This window comes from Cervus canadensis, chromosome 24 (genome assembly GCF_019320065.1).
Source record: "Cervus canadensis isolate Bull #8, Minnesota chromosome 24, ASM1932006v1, whole genome shotgun sequence".
Classification (NCBI taxonomy): domain Eukaryota; kingdom Metazoa; phylum Chordata; class Mammalia; order Artiodactyla; family Cervidae; genus Cervus; species Cervus canadensis.
Window position 1 is genome coordinate 36,487,983 of NC_057409.1, and position 18,921 is coordinate 36,506,903.

General features: G+C 40.9%; 1 protein-coding gene across 5 annotated transcripts; it reads right to left on the reverse strand.

Moving 5' to 3' along the window:
- Positions 1-916: 916 nt before the first annotated feature.
- Positions 917-18,322, reverse strand: RPE (ribulose-5-phosphate-3-epimerase). Of its 5 annotated transcripts, none has more exons than XM_043445999.1 (7): positions 18,122-18,317; positions 17,438-17,457; positions 8,897-8,976; positions 4,047-4,186; positions 3,541-3,675; positions 2,963-3,049; positions 917-1,609 (listed from the first exon to the last, which is right to left on the reverse strand). In XM_043445999.1, the coding sequence occupies exons 1-7, from the start codon at positions 18,230-18,232 to the stop codon at positions 1,487-1,489; spliced, it is 696 nt and encodes a 231-aa protein (XP_043301934.1). In that variant the 5' UTR covers positions 18,233-18,317; the 3' UTR covers positions 917-1,486. The 5 variants fall into 5 exon arrangements, with proteins under 5 accessions (XP_043301934.1, XP_043301937.1, XP_043301938.1 ...); XM_043446002.1 differs by having other exon boundaries at positions 17,427-17,457; positions 18,111-18,227; XM_043446003.1 differs by having other exon boundaries at positions 17,427-17,457; positions 18,122-18,218.
- Between the last annotated feature and the right edge of the window lie 599 nt (positions 18,323-18,921).

Here is an 18,921-nt window from a genome sequence, read left to right on the forward strand (position 1 = left end):
TTCTTGCCATGTGTATTACACAGCAAGAGTATTTACAAGAATGAAGTAGGTAATACATATCTACTGTCAAAGTGTAATTTGGGACACAATCATAAATAGTGTATGGATTAACTCAGTACCTTGTCATATATTAGCCTATCTGGTCTTTCTTGGATTAAAAAAATATATATCCTTGGAGTCAAAAGTCATTAGTTGCAGAATATTCTTAGCCATTGGTTTTTCTAGTTTAGACTGGAAATAAGACAATTAAGCTTCCTTTGCTTAACCCACCTCTTAAGCGCTCCATCTATTAAAAAAAAGAGTACAGACCAGAAATCCTATGCTTTCCTGGATTCTTTCCATGGTACCAGCCTGTTGATGAGTTTCAGTATCTTCATTTTTTTTTTAAAATGGGGACAAACACACCTGTTTTACCATTTATAGGACTGACTCTGTAGGTTTAGTGAGACTGTATCAACATACTTTATAATCTACAAAACATAAATTTATATAATAGTTACTTTGCCTTGGCATGTTCAATTCCACACCATTACAATTCTAGGAATAGTGGAAGCTTTACATATATAATAATCTCTTAATCCTCAACAGAATACCACACTCTCATAATTACATTCAATGTATAAATCAGTTAATAGAAGCTCAAAGAGGTTGGCTGATTTGGTTTGCTAAGATCAAACAAATAGAAGGGTCAGGATTCAACTTAATATTACTTCTAAATAGAGGTCTTTTTTCTTTTTTTAACATAGAGCTAGCAAAACATTATGTCCTTAGGAATAGTGTGTATAATTAAGAAAAAGTGGAAATGGCGGGGTAGGGGGGAAATCACTAAATAATCTGTCCTTCTAGGAAAGCTAACAAAATACCCTGATAAAACTTGTGCTCATATTTTAGAACAGACAACTTGAAAATCCCTGGGCTTCATAATACACTTTTTTTTTTAATGTATCAAATATAAGGTGCAAAGTAAAAAATAAATGTTTTTGAAGCTAGGAGAGTAAGTATGCCATTCCTAGTCAGATGCAAACTTAGTTATCACACACACAGATCAAAAATGACATGAAACAGGAAAAACTGAAGAACTGTTTTGCTTTCAGAAAACAGTAAAAGAAACCAAAGAAAATTATTTTTAGAAATTCAGAAAAAAAATTTGTTTTTCATAGTAGCTTACATGCCTTCCTTGGGCATTAAGGTACTTTTCTGCTTGTAACCTTAATACAGCCATATTTTTACTCTTTATAAAAATCAAATCTCCCAGTAAAAACGGTATTTTATCACACTAATCTCTCAATTCCATCACTAAAAACATAGTTATACACACCAATTTCTAACCTCTTGGAACATTCTGCATAATGGATTTTAGTCACTGGAATGAGTAATTGCTCAGAAAAGCAGCACTGCCTCAACTGTGGTAACATTGGTAGTCAATATTCTTGTTTTCCAGTAAAAAGGAGATCTCCTAAGCAGAACGGCTGGGCTCCTTGTTGTTTCATCGATCAAGAGAACGTTTCTGAGCAGCTTCTGAGCAAACGTTTCTTAACAGGTTGATCACAGATCTGGGGTCTTCACTCCTCATAATGGCACTGCCAGACACAATCATGTTAGCTCCTGCCTGAAAGAAGTGAACACTTCAGGTTACGCCTCAAAGGGAGATGTGGGAAAACCTAAAACAGAGCTCCCAGACTAGAGCGTCCACCCTTATAGCTGGCAGCCAGCACTTAAACTGTGTAAAGGCCACTTCAAGACGAACATACCTAAGCAGCTAGTTCAATGAAGAAAGAAGCTGAAATGCTTAAAAGAGAATGTGAAATTATTTTTAAACATGTCTAAGAAACACTGACTTTTTGGTAACCCCTAACCCTCTTCTAAATAAACTATAGTGCATCTCTGCTAATACTTAGGTAAGGTTTAATCTTTAATCTTCACCTCTATTAAAGTTTTCCCCAAGTGTACCAATGCCCCCTCAGCTCCTAAAAAAAAATCAATGTTTTCATCTTTGAACTATGTAGAAGAATTTGCAGACAGTCTAACAGGACAATTACTGTTAAAATGTGAGATGATCCATAAAACACAGTGACACTACATTTAAATATCTTCTCATTTTGATGCCAGTAGAAATGGAACATATTCTTAATGTATGCTTCACTGCATTCCAGAATGATTTTGAGGTGGCTTAAAAAAGATTTTCAAGATGATTTTCAATACGAAATCAAAGAGTAGAACCAAGTAAAAACTTACAAAAATGAGTGCAAATTTATCTGAGATTTGACTCAGGGAGGAAAATCCAACCTGTTATATGATTCAGAGCTGAAAGAAAGGGGGGCCATTGAGAGAACCGCTGAAACTGAGGAAAATTTCTCCAATGAGAGAGATACTGTTGTGCTATGATACAGTGCACTGTCCAACAATGTTCCTCATAAAAATGAAATAAACATCATTTTCTAGCATTACAACTTAATATGTCTCAACGTAAGCAAAAACAGCATTAATGACAAAGCACAGTTCAGTAAAAATGAATTCTAACGGGGTCAAAAGATATATGCTCACTAATTGTCTGTCCAGTGTCATCCCATACTGATCACAGTCAAGCTTTTGATAAGTATCAAGCAGAAAAGTGTGTGGCATTTACACAAAACACTGGAAGCAAAAAAAAAAAAAAAAAAAACCCCACAAAATAGGAAGATTGCCTATTTTGGAAAACTCTCAAAGGCCCTGGAGCTTCTCAATGATACTCCTCAGGCTGGCAGTCAGCACATTCCTCTTTCAAAGAATTTTTTCATCATTACTGAGATAGCCAGGACTTACTGTTTACTTTCCTAGTTTTACATTTAAACAAACAAATACTTTTCCAAGAAAGGAAGACTAGTTAGGAAGTGTAGGGGGAATCTCTCTGGCAAACAAGACCCGTCCTGGCATTACATTTGAAAGCAAATCAGTCCAGGTTGCCGTCAAGAAGCCGTCTTACCTCTGCGCACTTATGGATGGTGTCAGGACCTACTCCCCCATCCACCTCAATGTCCAAAGATGGGAACTGGGTCCTCAACCAATGAACCTAGATGTACACAAGGAAATAAATGACTCCTAAGTGGAGAGGTAGAGGGAAAACACACCAAACACATCAATAGTAGTTATGACTAGGGAAAACTATCTTAATATACTGAAACAAACTTTTATAAAAGCAAGCTTTGTTCTGTTTGGCAAATGGCATTGAATTTGTCATGGCTTTGCAGAAAATATAGTTCACAGAAACAAGGCAAAGATAAAACCCTCAACAGTCAACGAAAATTCCCAAGAGAGATATCTTAGGTTATAGAACAGTTTCCAATGGTTTTGGAAACAAAAACACTAACATGTGGTATCTCTTCTGATCTCCAAACCTAAATCTTTCTGGGCCTCTCTCATCCCATATTCCAATGATATGTAGGCACCCCCATCTCCCCACCTTCAGAGCAAGGCACAAACATACAAGTAGCCCAATACATGCTTACTGAATGAATATACACAATAAAAAACCTTACTCCAGAACCAAATACTTCTTTTTACCTTTGGCATCATATCTTCCATGAATTTCTGCCCTCCAAACCCAGGTTCCACTGTCATAACCAAGGCCATATCTATTTGATTAGCCCATGGTGCCAAATACTCAACTGAAGTTCCTGGTTTGATAGCAAGGCCAACCTGTAACAAACAAATTTGCTACATCACATCAATAACTATTTCCATATTACATTATTGTGGCTTATCAGGCCCAGTAGGAAGCTCTATTCTTAAAGAATGGAATAGGTACATAAATTGTTCAGCTGTAATCTTTTTTTTAAGTCAAAATGGATATCACAAGCAAATGTTTCTAAAAGGTAGCAATTTCTAGAAAACATTAGTACAATGTATTAATTTTATCTGACAAACACTTTATACTTAAAGTCTAGCTTCAAAGCTGAAGAACAGCTGCCTATGTCTGGTCTTCACCTATCATTTTGGGCCTTCCACCAAACCTTCCCAACTCTGAGAATGAGTAGTATAAAACATCACCCTCACTGCTAAGCTCTTACCTTCATTCCGTTCTCCCGAATGTCTTTGATCAAAGCTCCTGGGTTGTCAGCAGCCTCGAGATGAAAGGTATATTGATTGGCTCCTGCTACAGCCATTGGTTTCACCCACTGTTCCGGCCTGGACACCATCATGTGCATGTCTGGAAAGGAAAGACACATCCCCTAAGTATCACGAAAAGGAAAACAGCTGCTCCTATTATTGAAGTCAATCTGTAGTTTTTGCTATTTCAGATATGGACTCTTCTGGCATCATGATAATTGTTAAATAGAAGTCATACTTCGGCACAGATAGCTTCCCTGCATCCTTAAGATAAGGTTTTGGTTAAACACATTTATCAAAAAAAATCCAACATTTTTGCACAAAAAGCCTGCGGCACTATTTATGAGAAGTAGTAACTAGAAATCAGGAAACCTAAGTTCAGATTCAGGAAATACCATTGTAAAAAACTTAAGATTACATTCTTAGTGAGGGAGACAAATAAAGGAGTGAATACAAATAAAGTTGGTAAAAAATAAAGCCAGTGTTGATGGAGTCAGCGGGGGCGCCCCACTGGGGAAAGAGGATGAGGTCAGAGAAACACTGGATAAAACTACAGAACTCTGCAGACCATCAGGTTTTATTTTGAATGACACAGAACAAATACTGCAGTACTTAGATCTGACTTTGAAGATCAAGGCAAGTGCTCGCTTCGGCAGCACATATACTAAAATTGAAGATCAAGGCAATAAAACTAGTGACTGCAGATGGTGAGCAGTGGTGGGGATTCCGGATATTTTCTAAAGGCAGGGCCAACAGGAGCTGCTGTGGCTCAGATATGCAGAGTGAGACAAGGGTCAGATGGTGCAAGGATGTGGGCCTAAGGAGCTAGAACGGAAGTGTCACCAACTAAGAGGCAGACCACTGCAAAAGGAGGAACAGACTCAGAGGAAAGAACAAGTCAACCAGAAGCAGCCTGCCAAAGGTCCTTAAATCTAAAGCTCAAATCATATGAAAATGTTTGGGAAGAAATGAGTGTGGCCTTCTTAAACATCTCAACTTAAAACATAATATTAATAGCATTTCACGGCAAAGAGAGGGCAGCTTAAAAGAAGTGAAAATAAGAAATGATGCAGGAAAGAAGAGAATAGTGAACACTCCTGTGCCAGACAGATAGTAATGAGGAGAGTTTTGAGCTTTTTATTTTGTAACAGAGAGCACATTTCTGACCCAGCAAAGCTACGTTAAAGAAAAAAAAAAATCTAATATTCCAGAACTCAGTAGCAAAGATTTATAAAATGCAACAAGGCTGTGAAAAACATCAGGAAAACGGAGTATAGAGCCTGATTAATGAAGTCAAGACTAACATTTATATTTCTAAACTAATAAAAGTAACAAAAATAGAACATATTTTAATAGGCAAAACTTTGTTTTCAGAAGATAAACTCAATTTGGTGTTTTTTCCTTCATATCATAATCAAGAAAAATTCAATCTGGTTTACAAGGTCAAGTCTACTCATTCCTGAGTCACCAGGCTAGACAGCTAAGTCATCGCTACTCAATTTCCAGCGTGCAGTCACCGCCAGCAACCATCACTGGCCAATCTCTGGTGTTCGGGGGATCAATGGCTCAGCGACTCTACCTGTAATTACAACACATTTCTCAAATGTTTTACTGTCAGGCTCCTTCTGCACTCTTAAAAATTCCTGAAGACTCCCCCACCCCAATACTGATGATGTGGTTTGTATTTATCAATATTTAATGTATTAGAAAGGCAAACTAAAAAAAAACTTTTAGTGTCTACTTGTGTGTGCTAAGTCACTTCAGTTGTGTCTGACTCTGTGACTCCATGGACCGTAGCCTGTCAGGCTTTTCAGTCCATGGGGTTCTCCAGGCAAGAATACTGGAGTGGGTTGCCATGTCCTTCTCCAGACGATCTTCCCTGAGTCAGGGATCGAAGCTGGGTTCCCGCATTGCAGACAGATTCTTTACCAAGTGAAACATGAGGGAAGCCTTAGTGTCTACTTAGTCAGTCATTAAAAATAATGATAATAAATATAAATTCATTACATGTTAAGGTAAGAGTCCCATTATTTTACATTTTTGCGAGTACGTAGTGCCTGGCTTAAGAGAATACATCTGTATTCTCACATCCGCTCTGCATTCAAATCTGTTGTTTTATAGTAGGGGAAAAAAAGGCACAGAAAAGGAGGCGTCCCTATACACATAGCCTTTTCACTCAAGTTTGGATATTGTACCATTTATACCCCAAAACTCAACAAGCAGTATGAAAGATCACTGGCAATGCGGGATCTGTAAACCCTGCCAGTGACCCTTCCACACTTTGTTAACGCTGAAACTCGTTAGTCTGTATTTTGAATGCTCTTTTAAGTACTACTGGTTCACTGAGTTACACAGATCTCCCAAACAGTGACACATTTCTTTATATACTATCCAAAACCCACATGTGTCAATGTCACTACAGATATGATCAAAAAAGCTGTAAGCATTGGGAAGCTGTCAAGCTCAAAGCAGCAAATATAAGTTTTCCAAAGTTCCAATTTTCACTTACGAACTCTAACTTTTGTCAGTGGCAATGAAAACTGATGAGCTGCTTTCTTTGAAGTGACAGGTCCACTGAGTTAATTTTAAAGACAGTATTAGGAAAATACCTAAGTCTGATAACCACAGTTCATTGTCAGTTATTCTTTTAATGGAAACGGTGTTTGCGAAAGAATGAGCACTTGCAGTTTACAGCTCAAGACAATGAAATGAGTGGTTTTCCTCAAGGAAACAATCATCCTCCAGGATTCAACAGAAGGGCTTTGTACATATTACCTTCCCACTTCGTCACACAAAATACTAAAGAGACGTGCGCTCAAGGATCAAGATTTACTAAATCCATCACCTGTTCTAACTTATCAAGGATACTTACTGTGAAGGCATGCGTGGTGTGTAAGAACATCACGACGACCTATAGTAACCTGTTCAGTCAAACAGCCTTATTTCTGGCTAGGGCATCAGCAGACTCATTCACCACTGCTTCTGCACCATTAGTACAAATAACTTACAAATCGAACTACAAATAGTTTTGACATCACGAACCATCCGAAAAGGATTCCCACAGGTCCTCAGACCATACTTGAAGACCGCTGATTCAGGTTAAGAGCAAAAATGACTTTTCCCTACCACTTTACTTCTTAAGACAGTAAATTCTACTCAATATTGGGACTGAATTGTTAAAAGCTTTAGCAGTTATATATACAACTTGTGATCTAACTCCTAAGATATATAATGCACCAATTAACCAACAACCGGTATCCAAAAATTAAACAAACAACATATAATATAAAAAACAAAGGTCACAAACACTAAAGCATATGAAATCTTTACTTGAGATTGTCTTCTTGTAAGATTGATTAGCAAGTTTGTCAGCAAATGACAAACTAAAAATAGGAATGAAATAATAGATTGTGGGGGGGTGGGGGTGGCAGCTGAGCTGGTAGGAGAAGGGGCACAGACAGGAGGGGAGTCAAACCGCAGTGAGAAGTAACAGTTGGGAGATCAACTAAAAGGGAAAAAGACAAATATATACATACGTTAAATCCACACAAAGCCAGAGTGGAGGATTCTGTGGCCATTGTACAATGCGCAAGAGAGCAAAGACACTATTTCATCCAACTCCAACAGTTGTTAAGGATAAATTTACCCTGGAAAATTCAGCTTCCAAAACGTTAATTAAAAAAAAAAAAAGTTCAGGTAATCAGAGGATTATACTCCATTATTCGGAAATTTCAAAACAGTGAACATGTTGGTGGAACAGTTTCCCTCCTGTCACATGATTTGATAAAGTCAGTGCCTTCGAAGTGGACAGGCCTACAGAGGCGGGACAGCCTCCTGCAGTGGCAGCGGCGTTCCACCACTCACTGGGACAGGACGCACGTGGCTGCTGAGAACCTGTAATGCAGTCTATGCCACTAAGAAACAACTGTTCATTTTAGCTGACCTAGTGGCTACACGAGACCAGTGGCTACCATACTGAACAGCACAGCTGGAGCCCTTCATAAAACTGGTCCACAACAGGTCAATAAAAAAATATAAGTTTTACTAAAATTAAGTAATGAATTACAAAAACACACATTATTTATAAAAACTAACCAAATGTCTTCTGTGTACCAGAGATCCGGCAAGACAGGCTCTGCTAGCTTAGATTAAAACATCAGCAGCAGTGACAAGGATATGTGGACTGAATCTACGTTCCACAGGAGTAACTTCTAGGTCACTCTGTGATCTTAAAAAAAACCTTAATTCACATTATCCTACAACACTGAAGTGGAGCATACAAAGACCTGTAGAAAGCTCCAATTTCCATGAATCAACTCCTCGTCTAGACCATAAATCAACCGATTCCTAAGTTCATTTAACAATCACATTGAGCCTCAGCTGTGTGTCTACGCTAAGCTCTGGGAAAACCACAGCAAACCAAGTGAATGAAATCCTGCCCTAAAGGAGCTTAGAGTCTGATAAAAGCAATCACAGATTGAAAGAAATTCTAAGAAATTCAAAGAAAATCAGCAAGGTAAAAAGGTTAATTTAAGACAGGGCTCTCTGAAGAAAAAACAACAAAGGATCTGAGGCGGAAAGATGAAGTAGCAATGACCAAGGGAACACAGTTTTTTAGGCAAAGAGACTAGCCAAAGTGCCTCGGCCCTGAGGCGGGCAAGTTCGGCTTCTGACAGGAGGCCAGTGAAGTCCCAGCACAGAGAGAAGGGAAAAGCGTATGCTGTGAAACTGGAGGCTGAGAAATCAACCAGCTACTTCCCCTTTACTTGAGCAAGATACTCAGCTTCAGATGGCGTAAACACCCACTTACCAAAGAAAGGGTCCTGGCCTAGCTGCTTTCGGAGGCTTTCTACCACAGGGTGACCAAAGGTGATGTTGGGAACAAAATGCCTATAAGACAAACAAAATCTTACTCTGAAAATGTTTTCAATTCAGTCTCTGTATTTTTCTCAAAATGTATCCTGATAGACAAAGAGGAAATTATCTGTGACTGTAATATTTTTCAATTTAATATTTAACATCAGTATCAGTATTAAACACTAAAAATACCCATAGAATTTCAGTTTCACTGAGCAGTAACTCCTTGATATTCCAGTAAGTCATAATGTCACATAATTTACCAATTTAACGCTATAATTCAAAACCCCTGACAGGAAGAAATGAAGGATGACAAAATCAAAGCCCCAAAAGTTATATGACTTGCCCAAGTCACATACTAGTTAGGAAGTTCAAGACTCTGATATGGGTTTCTCAAATCTTAAGCCTATCACAGGTCACCTGTGGCTATCTCTAATCCACCTCTATCACAGGGCACAAAATGACAAGTTTATTTAAGCTTCCTTAAAGATTATCAATAAAGAAATCTAATGTATATTAATAACCACCACTGACTGAAGGTTTGTAACATACTAGATATTGTACCTTATTTTATTTCATCCTCACAACAGCCCTCTGAAGTAGATGCCATTATTATCTCCATTTAAGGAGCACAGAACAGATAACTTCCTCAAGTCACCCAGTTAATAATTCGTTGGGGCAGGATTCAAATTAAGGCTTTCTGATATCAGACCCAAGATAGTTACCTACTCCAGGTCTCTTGTTGTATCACGAGCTCACTTCAACATTTAGGCTGGGTGCTTCAGAGCACTATATTTTATTTAAAAAAATATGAGTTTCTCTGCTCACCACAGAAAAGTTTACAATCTCACTGATACTAAGAGATGGCTAATGACTCACCACAATTCATGACTGACTGCCACAGTATAGTTGTTGGCAGGAAGGCAGCTTTGCCCAGGACCACATTTCCCAACTCCCTTTAAAACCAGGGGGCCAGGTGACTAGTTCTCACAAATGGGCTGTGAAATGTGAACACAAGTGATGTCTGTCACTGCAGAGCCCAGAAGGTTGAATATATTCCTGTTCTGTTCTCATTTTACCCTTCTGCCAGGAAAGAGGCCCTTAAGGTAGAGACGGGGGATGGAAGGGGACTCTGACGTCCCTGAATTTCTGCATGGAAGGACATTCACACCAAACTACTACATGAAGGAAAAATAAACTTTATAACATTAAGCCACTGAAATCTAGGCTTTCTTTTGTTAAAGTAGTAGGCATTACCCTGAATGAGGACTATAGAGAAAAGCTAAAGTATGCAATATAAGGTAATTGTTCCAGAGGCAAGTAGAACAGCATTTTTTTTAAAAGGGATAGATCATGGGGTTCATGTCCATGGAATTCTTCAGGCAAAAACACTGGAGTGGGTTGCCATTTCCTTCTCCAGGGGACCTTTTCAACCCAGGGATCAAATCCAGGTTTCCCACGTTACAGGCAGATTCTTTACCATCTGAGCCACCAGGGAACCCCCAGGTCATGGAATTACAGAACTAACGGAATGTGTAAAGATGGGGAAAGAAAGAAGCAAAGGTAGAGAAAACTAAGTTAAGCTCAAAGAAAAGGAGATGGTGTTGCCCACCTTGGCTATTATGAATAAAATACGAGGCAGGACTGTGTCACGTTGAATGATACAGAATGCCAGGCTCACAGTTTGAACTTCAATCCTCATCAAGTGAGGTTTTAAAAGAGAAAAGTCAAAGTCGCTCAGTCACGTCTGACTCTTCGCAACCCCATGTTCTATACGGTCCATGGAATTCTCCAGGCTAGAATACTGGAGTGGGTAGCCTTTCCCTTCTCCAGGGGATCTTCCCAAGTCAGGGATCAAACCCAGGTCTCCCGCATTGCAGGTGGATTCTTTACCAGCTGAGCCATCAGAGAAGCAATGGAAAATTAAGATGGAAACAATACAGTATTAGCACAATCGACTGAGCAGTAAATTGGAAGAAGCAAGGCAAGAGGGGTTGGTAAATGGCAGTAAATAGTAAAAAGGGAAACAAGGACAGCAATTGACGGGATTTTTCTGATAAGATGCAGCGGGGTGGTGGTGGGGTGGGAAGTGTTGTCAAAGAGAAGAAACCATGGGGCTTCCCAGGCGGTGCTAGTGGTGAAGAACCTGCCTGCCAACGCAGGAGACATAAGAGACACAGGTTCGCTCCATGGGTTGGGAAGATCCCCTGGAGGAGGGCACAGCAACCCACTCCAGTATTCTTGCCTGGAGAATCCCATGGACAGAGGAGCCTGGCTGGCTACAGTCCATGGGGTCACAAAGAGGCAGACACGACTGAAGCAACTTAGCAGCCAGCGCCAAAGTCCTGAGCTTAGATGACAAGCAGGCAGGATGCGGGTTAATAAAAAATTATACAGGACAACCACCATTCTAAACAATTTGAACATATTAACTCATTAAAATCACACCAACAATTCGGTGGGACAGGTACCACTGTTACCTGTATTTTTATAGATGAGAAAGAGGCTCAAGCTCACACAACCAGTAAGTGCAGGAGGCAGTCAACCTAGCTCCAAAGTTCAGGCTCTTATCTGCCAGGCCTGTCTGCCCTTCACTGACAATTAATAACTAACTGAAAAAAGAGTCCAAGGGAGGAGAGTCTTAAGAGAGAGCAAGCAGGCGGGGGTGGGGGTGGCTGGGTTGGCAGATAGCATGGAGGACTGAAATAGGGCAGAAGGAGACAAGGGACAAACGAAGAAGATCTGGCCTGGCTAATGGCGGCCTGTGAAACTGTGCGCCCAGTACTGGAAATTTCTGCAAGTTTTTCAAAAGTCAGATATCTAGTACTACTGTGAAATCTCCCTGGCTTTTAAATCGTCCTAACTAACTTAGGACCCCTTCACGGATTTACAGCCTTGTCATGGAGAAGGGGCTTGTGACCTCAATAAAGCTGAGTCATGCAGTGCAGGGCCACCAAGATGGACGTGATAAAACGTGGTCCACTGGAGGAGGGAAGGGCAAACGGCTCCAGTATTCTTGCCTAGAGAACCCGTAAACAGTACATGAAAAGGCACAAAGATATGACACTGAAAGATGAGTCCCCCGGGTCAGTAGGTGTCCAACATGCTACAGGAGCGGAGCGGAGAAACAGCTCCACACAGGACGAGGAGGCTGGGCCAAAGTGGAAATGACGCTCAGCAGTGGATGTACACGGTGGGGAAAGTAAAGTCCAAAGCTATAAAGAACAATACAGCACAGGAACCTGGAATGTTAGGTCCATGAATCCAGGTAAATTGGATACGGTCAACAATGACATCTTAGTGAACTAAAATGGACTGGAATGGGTGAATTTAATTCAGATGACCATCGTATCTACTACTGAGGGCAAGAATCCATTGAAAGAAATGGAGTAGGCCTCACAGTCAACAAAAGAGTCCAAAATACAGTACTTGGGTGCAATCTCAAAACAACAAGAATGATCCTGAGAATTATTCAGTATCACAGTAATCCAACTCTATGCTCCAACCACTAAAGCCAAAGAAGCTGAAGTTGAATGGTTCTATGAAAACCTCCAAAACCTTCTAGAACTAACACCGAAATAAAAGATGTCCTTTTCATCACAGACGATTGGAATGCATAAGAGTTACCTGGATTAACAGGCAAGTTTGGCTTGCCTGTTAATGAAGCAGGGAATGAACAAATGAATGGCAAAATGAAGCAGGGAAAAGGCTAACAGAGACACTCTGTTGAGAGAACACACTGGTCATAGCAAACACCCTCTTCCAACAATAGGAGATGACTCTACACATGGACATCACCAGATGGTCAGTACCAAAATCAGACTGATTATACTCTTTGCAGCTCAAAACTCTACACAGTCAGCAAAGTCAAGACCTGGAGCTGAATGTGGCTCAGGTCATGAGCTCCTTACTGCAACATTCAGGCTGAAATTGAAAAAAGTAGAGAAAGGCACTAGGCCATTCAGATTTGACCTAAATCAAACTACTCATGATTGATTATGCAGTGGAGGCAATGAATAAATTCAAGGGTAACATCTGGGTAGAGTGCCTGAAGAGCCATGGACAGAAGTTCATAACACTGTGTAGCAGGAAGTAACCAAAACCATCCCCAAGAAAAAGAAATACAAGAAGGCAAAACGGTTGTCTGAGGTGGTTTTACAAACAGCTAAGAGAAGTGAAACGCAAGGAAAAAATGGAAAGATATACCCAACTGAATGCAGAGTTTCAAAGAAAAGCAGAGATAAGAAGGCCTTCTTAAATGAACAATGCAAAATAGAGGAAAACAAAATGGGAAAGAACAGAGATCTCTTCAAGAAAACTGGAGATATCAAAGGAATATTTCATGCAAGGATGAGCATGATAAAGGACAGAAATGGTAAGGACCTAACAAAAGCAGAAGAGATTAAGAAGAGGTGGCAAGAATGCATACAAGAACTATACAAAAGAGGTCTTAACCACCAGGATAACCATGATGGTGGGCTCACTCACCTAGAGCCAGACATCCTGGAGTGTGAAGTGGTCCTTAGGAAGCATTACTATGAAAAAACTAGTGGAGGTGATGGAATTCCAGCCGAACTATCTAAAATTGTAAAAGATGATGCTGTTAAAGTGCTGCTCTCAGCACGCCAGCAAATTTGGAAAACTCAGCAGTAGACACAGGACTGGAGAAGGTCAGTTTTCATTCCAATCCCAAAGAAAGGCAATGCCAAAGAGTGCTCAAACTACGACACAATTGCACTCATTTCACATGCTAGCAAGGTAATGCTCAGCATCCTTCAAGGTAGGCTTCAGCAATATGTGAACTGAGAACTTCCAGATGTACATGCTGGATTTAGAAAAGGCAGAGGAACCAGAGATCAAATTGCCAGCATCCACTAGATCATAGAAAAAGCAAGTGAATCTCAGAAAAACATCTATTTCTGCTTCATTGACTATGCTAAAGCCTTTGACTGTGTGAATCACAACAAACTGTGGGAAAATTCTTAAAGAGATAGAAATACCAGACCATCTTACCTACCTCCTAAGAAACCTGTATGCAGGTGAAGAAGCAACAGTTAGACCAGACATGGAACAATGAACTGGTTCAAAATTGGGAAAGGAGTACGGCAAGGCCATATACTATCACCCTATTTATTTAACTTATATGCAGAATACATCATGCGAAATGGTGAGCTGGATGAAATCAAAAGCTGGATCAAGATATCCAGGAGAAATATTAACAACCTCAGACATGCAGATGATACTACTTTGATGGCAGAAAGGGAAAAGGACCTAAAAAGCCTCTTGATGAGGGTGAAAGAGGAGAGTGAAAAAGCTGGCTTAAAACTTCACATTCTAAAAACTAGTATCATGCCATCTGGCCTCATCACTTCATGGCAAAGAGAAGGGGAAAAAGTGGAAACAGAGACAAACTTTTATTTTCCTGGGCTCCATATTCACTGTAGATGGTGACTGCAGCCATGAAATTAAAAAATTAAAAGACACTTGCTCCTTGGAGGGCTTCCCAGGCGGTGCAGTGGTAAAGAATATGCCTGCAATACAGGAGACCTGGGTTCCAGCCCTGGGTGGGGAAGATCCCCTGGAGAAGAAAATGGCAACCCACTCCAGTATTCTTGCCTGGAGAATTTCATGGACATAGGAGCCTGGGAGGCTATAGTCCACTGGGTCGCAAAGAGTTGGACATGACTGAGTGACTAACACTACTACTGCTCCTTGGAAGGAAAGTTATGACAAACCTAGACAGCATATTAAAAAGCAGAGACATCACTTTGCTGAAAAATGTCCATGTAGTCAAAGGTATGGTTTTCAAGTACTCATGTAGAGATGTGAGAGTTGGACCATAAAGAAGGCTTAGCACCAAAGAACTGATGCTTTTGAATTGTGGTGCTTAGAAGACTCTTGAGAGTCCCTTGGACAACAAGATCAAACTAGTCAATCCTAAAGGAAATTAAACCTGAATATTCATTAGAAGGACTGATGCTGAAGCTCCAATACTTTGGTCATCTGATGAGAAGAGCCAACTCAAAGGAAAACACCCTGATGCTGGGAAAGACAATGCAGGAGGAAAAGGGGGCGACAGAGAATGCGATGGTTGGATGGCATCACCAACTCAATCAACAAGACCAAACTCTAGGAGACAGTGAAGGACAGGGAAGCCTGGCATGCTGCAGTTCATGGGGTAACAAAGAGCTGGACATAACTTAGCAACTAGACAACAACTAATTTAGAAATTGCTTATTTGCTCTGTTCCTATACTTACAAGACCAATACATTTCCAGTCACTTCCTGTCAAGACACATTTATGTTTATATGCTCTCCAATTTTCTTTTCCAGAAAAATCCACCTGTCCTTTACTTCAAATATCCAACCACACTAGTGCTCCACCCGACAGTGTTTCCAAAACTTGTTCCTGACTTTCTAAGTCCTTCAGTTTAATCAGAAGACACAGTGGGGACTTCAGGGAAAGAGAGAGGACCAGAAAACCAGTGCATCAAGCTCGATGTACTCTTGGGAGATTTTTAAGGGGCAAGGAAAAGGAAAAGGATGGAGGCAGAACGTGGAGGGAGTCCGCAGCCCCTCTTTCATACCCCGGGCCTAAGCGGCACTGCAGTTTAGCCAGGCTCTGCCTCTTCTGATGGGACACTGGGGAAGGGGCTGAACCTCCCCAACTGGTTTCCTTTTGCAAAAGGGGAATGAAAGTAACTCAAAATTGTGATGCTTAACAGGGGAAGGTTTTTAAAATAGTGTATGCAAAATTTGCTTATTTTCAAACCAAGATGTTTCTCAGTAAAAGGGGAAAGGAGTCAATGAAAAACAAATACATTTACTTAACAAGCTTGAGGACTGCCATAGGCCTGGGAGGGGCAAGAGATTTCTTAGAAGATACCTCTATTATGATAAAGCCATTCATCCAACCAATTATAACTAGGCCTCCCAAAGTACTTTTCCTGCAGAGAACAGAGGTGAGCTCTGCTTCCAGGGAGTTTACCACGCAGCAGGAGATATCAAATAAACAACAAAAATATAAATTAGCTGTCTCTCAGAGACAGACAATATCTTAATCATTCTTGGTAAGCCGAGTACCCAGAGAAGACAGTTTCTGAGACAAAACAAACCGTTACCTGCTTCCAATCCTGGTTCCACCATTTCCTAGCTACAAGGGAACTTAATCTCTCTTTATATTAGACTCTGCACTGTCAACTCTGGTGTTGATAACAGCAGCAGGCTCATGGGGCTGCATGAGATAATTCACAAAAAGTATTAGAACAGGGGATATATGTATACCTATGGCTAATTCATGTTGAGGTTTGACAGAAAACAACAAAATTCTGTAAAGCAATTATCCTTCAATAAAAAAATAAAGTAAAAAGAAAAAAAATCTCTAAAAAAAAGTATTAGAACAGAAACAATCGAGTGTTCTTTATGAGCTCTATATTTATTATTAACTATTGTTATCACTGATATTCTGATTGGTAAACTGGGACAAATTGTTTTCTCCATTCATTCACTTAAACATGCTCAGACTATACTCATATGTGCTAAGTCACTTCAGTTGTATCCAACTCTTTGCAACCCTATGGACCGCAGCCTGCCAGGCTCCTTTGTCCATGAGATTTTTCTAGGCAAGAATACTGGAGTGGGTTGCCATTTCCTCCTCCAGGGGATCTTTCCAACCCAAGGATCAAACCCATGTCTCCTGTGTCTCCTGCATTAGCAGACACTAGTTCTTTACCACTAGCACCACCTGGGAAGTCTGTTCTATCCTGAGACTCCTAAGCGACCCAGAATTTTGTCTCATTCTATATCTCAGACACAAAAATGTAGCTACCCATCTGTGAGTACATACTCCAGTAACAGTACCTTTTGGAAGGTCAGGGCTTTCAAGCAAGAGTGTCAAAAAACAAAGTACATAAGTAGAATTACATGTGATAGCAAACTAAAAATCTAGGTTTTGGAAGAAGTAATATTTTGGAGAAGGAAATGGCAATCCACTCCAGTGTTCATGCCTGGGAAATCCCATTGACAGAAGAGAATTTTAAGGTCAAGATTTTGCCATTAAACAGTTGGGCACAGTGTTGAAGTAACTGAATGAAATGGAAAAGAGAAACAGCAGATCTAACCAGACCAAAGAAGACGAATCTTTCATGAGTGACACCGAAAAGGGAAATGACTGGTAATTTTTGTAAAAAACACGAATTTGCAGATTTGCATGAGGGTACACAGAGATTTTACCTATTTGCAATAAATTTACTCTTCTACCCCAAACCATGGTTAATGGCTGTTTTGATCTTAAGGCAGTTATCAGTGCAGTGTGGCAAATGCCAAGTTGCAACTCTGTCACAAGGTATGTAACCCTGAGGGAGTATTAACTGTTTTCTCTAGCTTTGTTCCTCATTTTATAACCAACTTATGAAACTATCATCAATCTGATTTCAAACAATATTGATTATGGGCTATAACTACAGTGCTTAAAAATTACTTACAAAAAACTGACCTCCCTGAAGAGCAGGGTGCCTGAAGAGAAAATAGATAGGAAAATCAAAATTCGAACAATGAGACAACAATTATCATCAATTATAGAAAATTTACCATGCGCCAGGCACTGTAAACTACCTGTATCAGCTCATTTCATCTTCCAAAGATGCCTGGGCGGTAGAGTGTTATTACTCCCACTTTTCACAGAATGAAACTGAAGCTCAACGAGGTTAAATGGCTTGTCCCAAGTAACCTAGCAAGTGGCAGAACTCGGGCGTTCTCACTCCAGGTGCAAAGCTCGTCATCGTTATACAAGTCTGTCTCCCCAGCAATGCCACTAACTAGCTATATGAGCTTGGGCAAGTCATGCCTATCCCCTTGGGCCTCAGTTTCTCCAACTGAAAATGAGAGACAGGTCCTAGAGATTTAAGGTCGCTTCCGGGTGCTAAGTGCTAGAAGAATACACGTTACGTGAGGGGGAGGGGAGGAGATGAGGACTGGGACACGGTCGCAGCCCAGGTCCCCTCCAAGCGGAGCCTCCTGGGTTTCCACCTCAGGCGCCTTCCTCAGTACCTCGTTCAGAGTGAGGGGCTTCGCGGCACAGGGACGCCGTACACCTAACAGGTACTCAGTCAAGGGGAGCCTATCCCGCCCCACGCGACAACCCAGGCCCGAACCCCGCGGAGAGTTACCCGTCCATTACATCCAGGTGCAGATAATCGGCCCCAGAGTCCAGCATCCGGAGGCACTCGGCCCCTAAACTAGCCAGGTCACTGTTGAGGATGGATGGGCCAATCCTGCAACCAGACGCCATGGTGCTAATGCTCCAAAGCAAGTTACTGCACTAGAGCCCGGCTCGGTGAAGGCGTCGTGCCCAGATTGGCCGAGCAGTTTTGGTCCCGCCTCTTCTTCGTAGATCTTTCCGGATTCCGCCGGAAGTAGCTGCCCTGAGGGGGAAGTCCCGCCTCCCCTAGAGGGAGGGACTGCCGCCCTAAGGCTTAGGGGCGGGGCCTCGCAATGAGGCACCTTCCTCCTTCCTCGGACCTCAGTTTTTAAAACAGGGCTTTCAAAAAACAAAATCTAAAAAGCAGGTCTGTCAGGTCTCCCAGTCTTCTGAGGAGTTTCTTAATCTTTTTTAGTTAAGTTCTTTCATCTTCTTCAGATTCTTTTGTATAGTAGTTAATGATCTTAAGGGAACCAAAGAATGCGGGGGCAAACACTGTTATCAGGCATAGGTAGAAGTAACATTCCTAAAGATACAGTGAAAGTGAAAGTCACTCAGTCGCGTCCGATTCTTTGCGACCCCATGGACTGTCCATGGAATTCTCCAGGCCAGAATACTGGAGTGGGTAGCCGGTCCCTTCTCAAGGGTATCTTCACAACCCAGGGATCGAACCCAGGTCTCCTGCTTGGCGGGCAGATTCTTTACCACTGAGCCACCTGGGAAGCCGCAAAGATACAGCATAAGTTGTGAATTCAGCCAGTTCTTTTCAATGAAAATGA

Bases quoted from the DNA above. Each gene is read 5' to 3' on its own strand.
- RPE (XM_043445999.1), bottom strand. From the start codon at position 18,232: ATGGCGTCTGGTTGCAGGATTGGCCCATCCATCCTCAACAGTGACCTG. The intron at 17,458-18,121 runs GTAATGGACGGG...TTTTCTCTTCAG, and splicing joins CCGATTATCTGCACCTGGAT to GCACCCTGCTCTTCAGGGAG. The intron at 4,187-8,896 runs GTAAGTGGGTGT...TTTCCTTTCCAG, and splicing joins AGGCCAGGACCCTTTCTTTG to ACATGCACATGATGGTGTCC.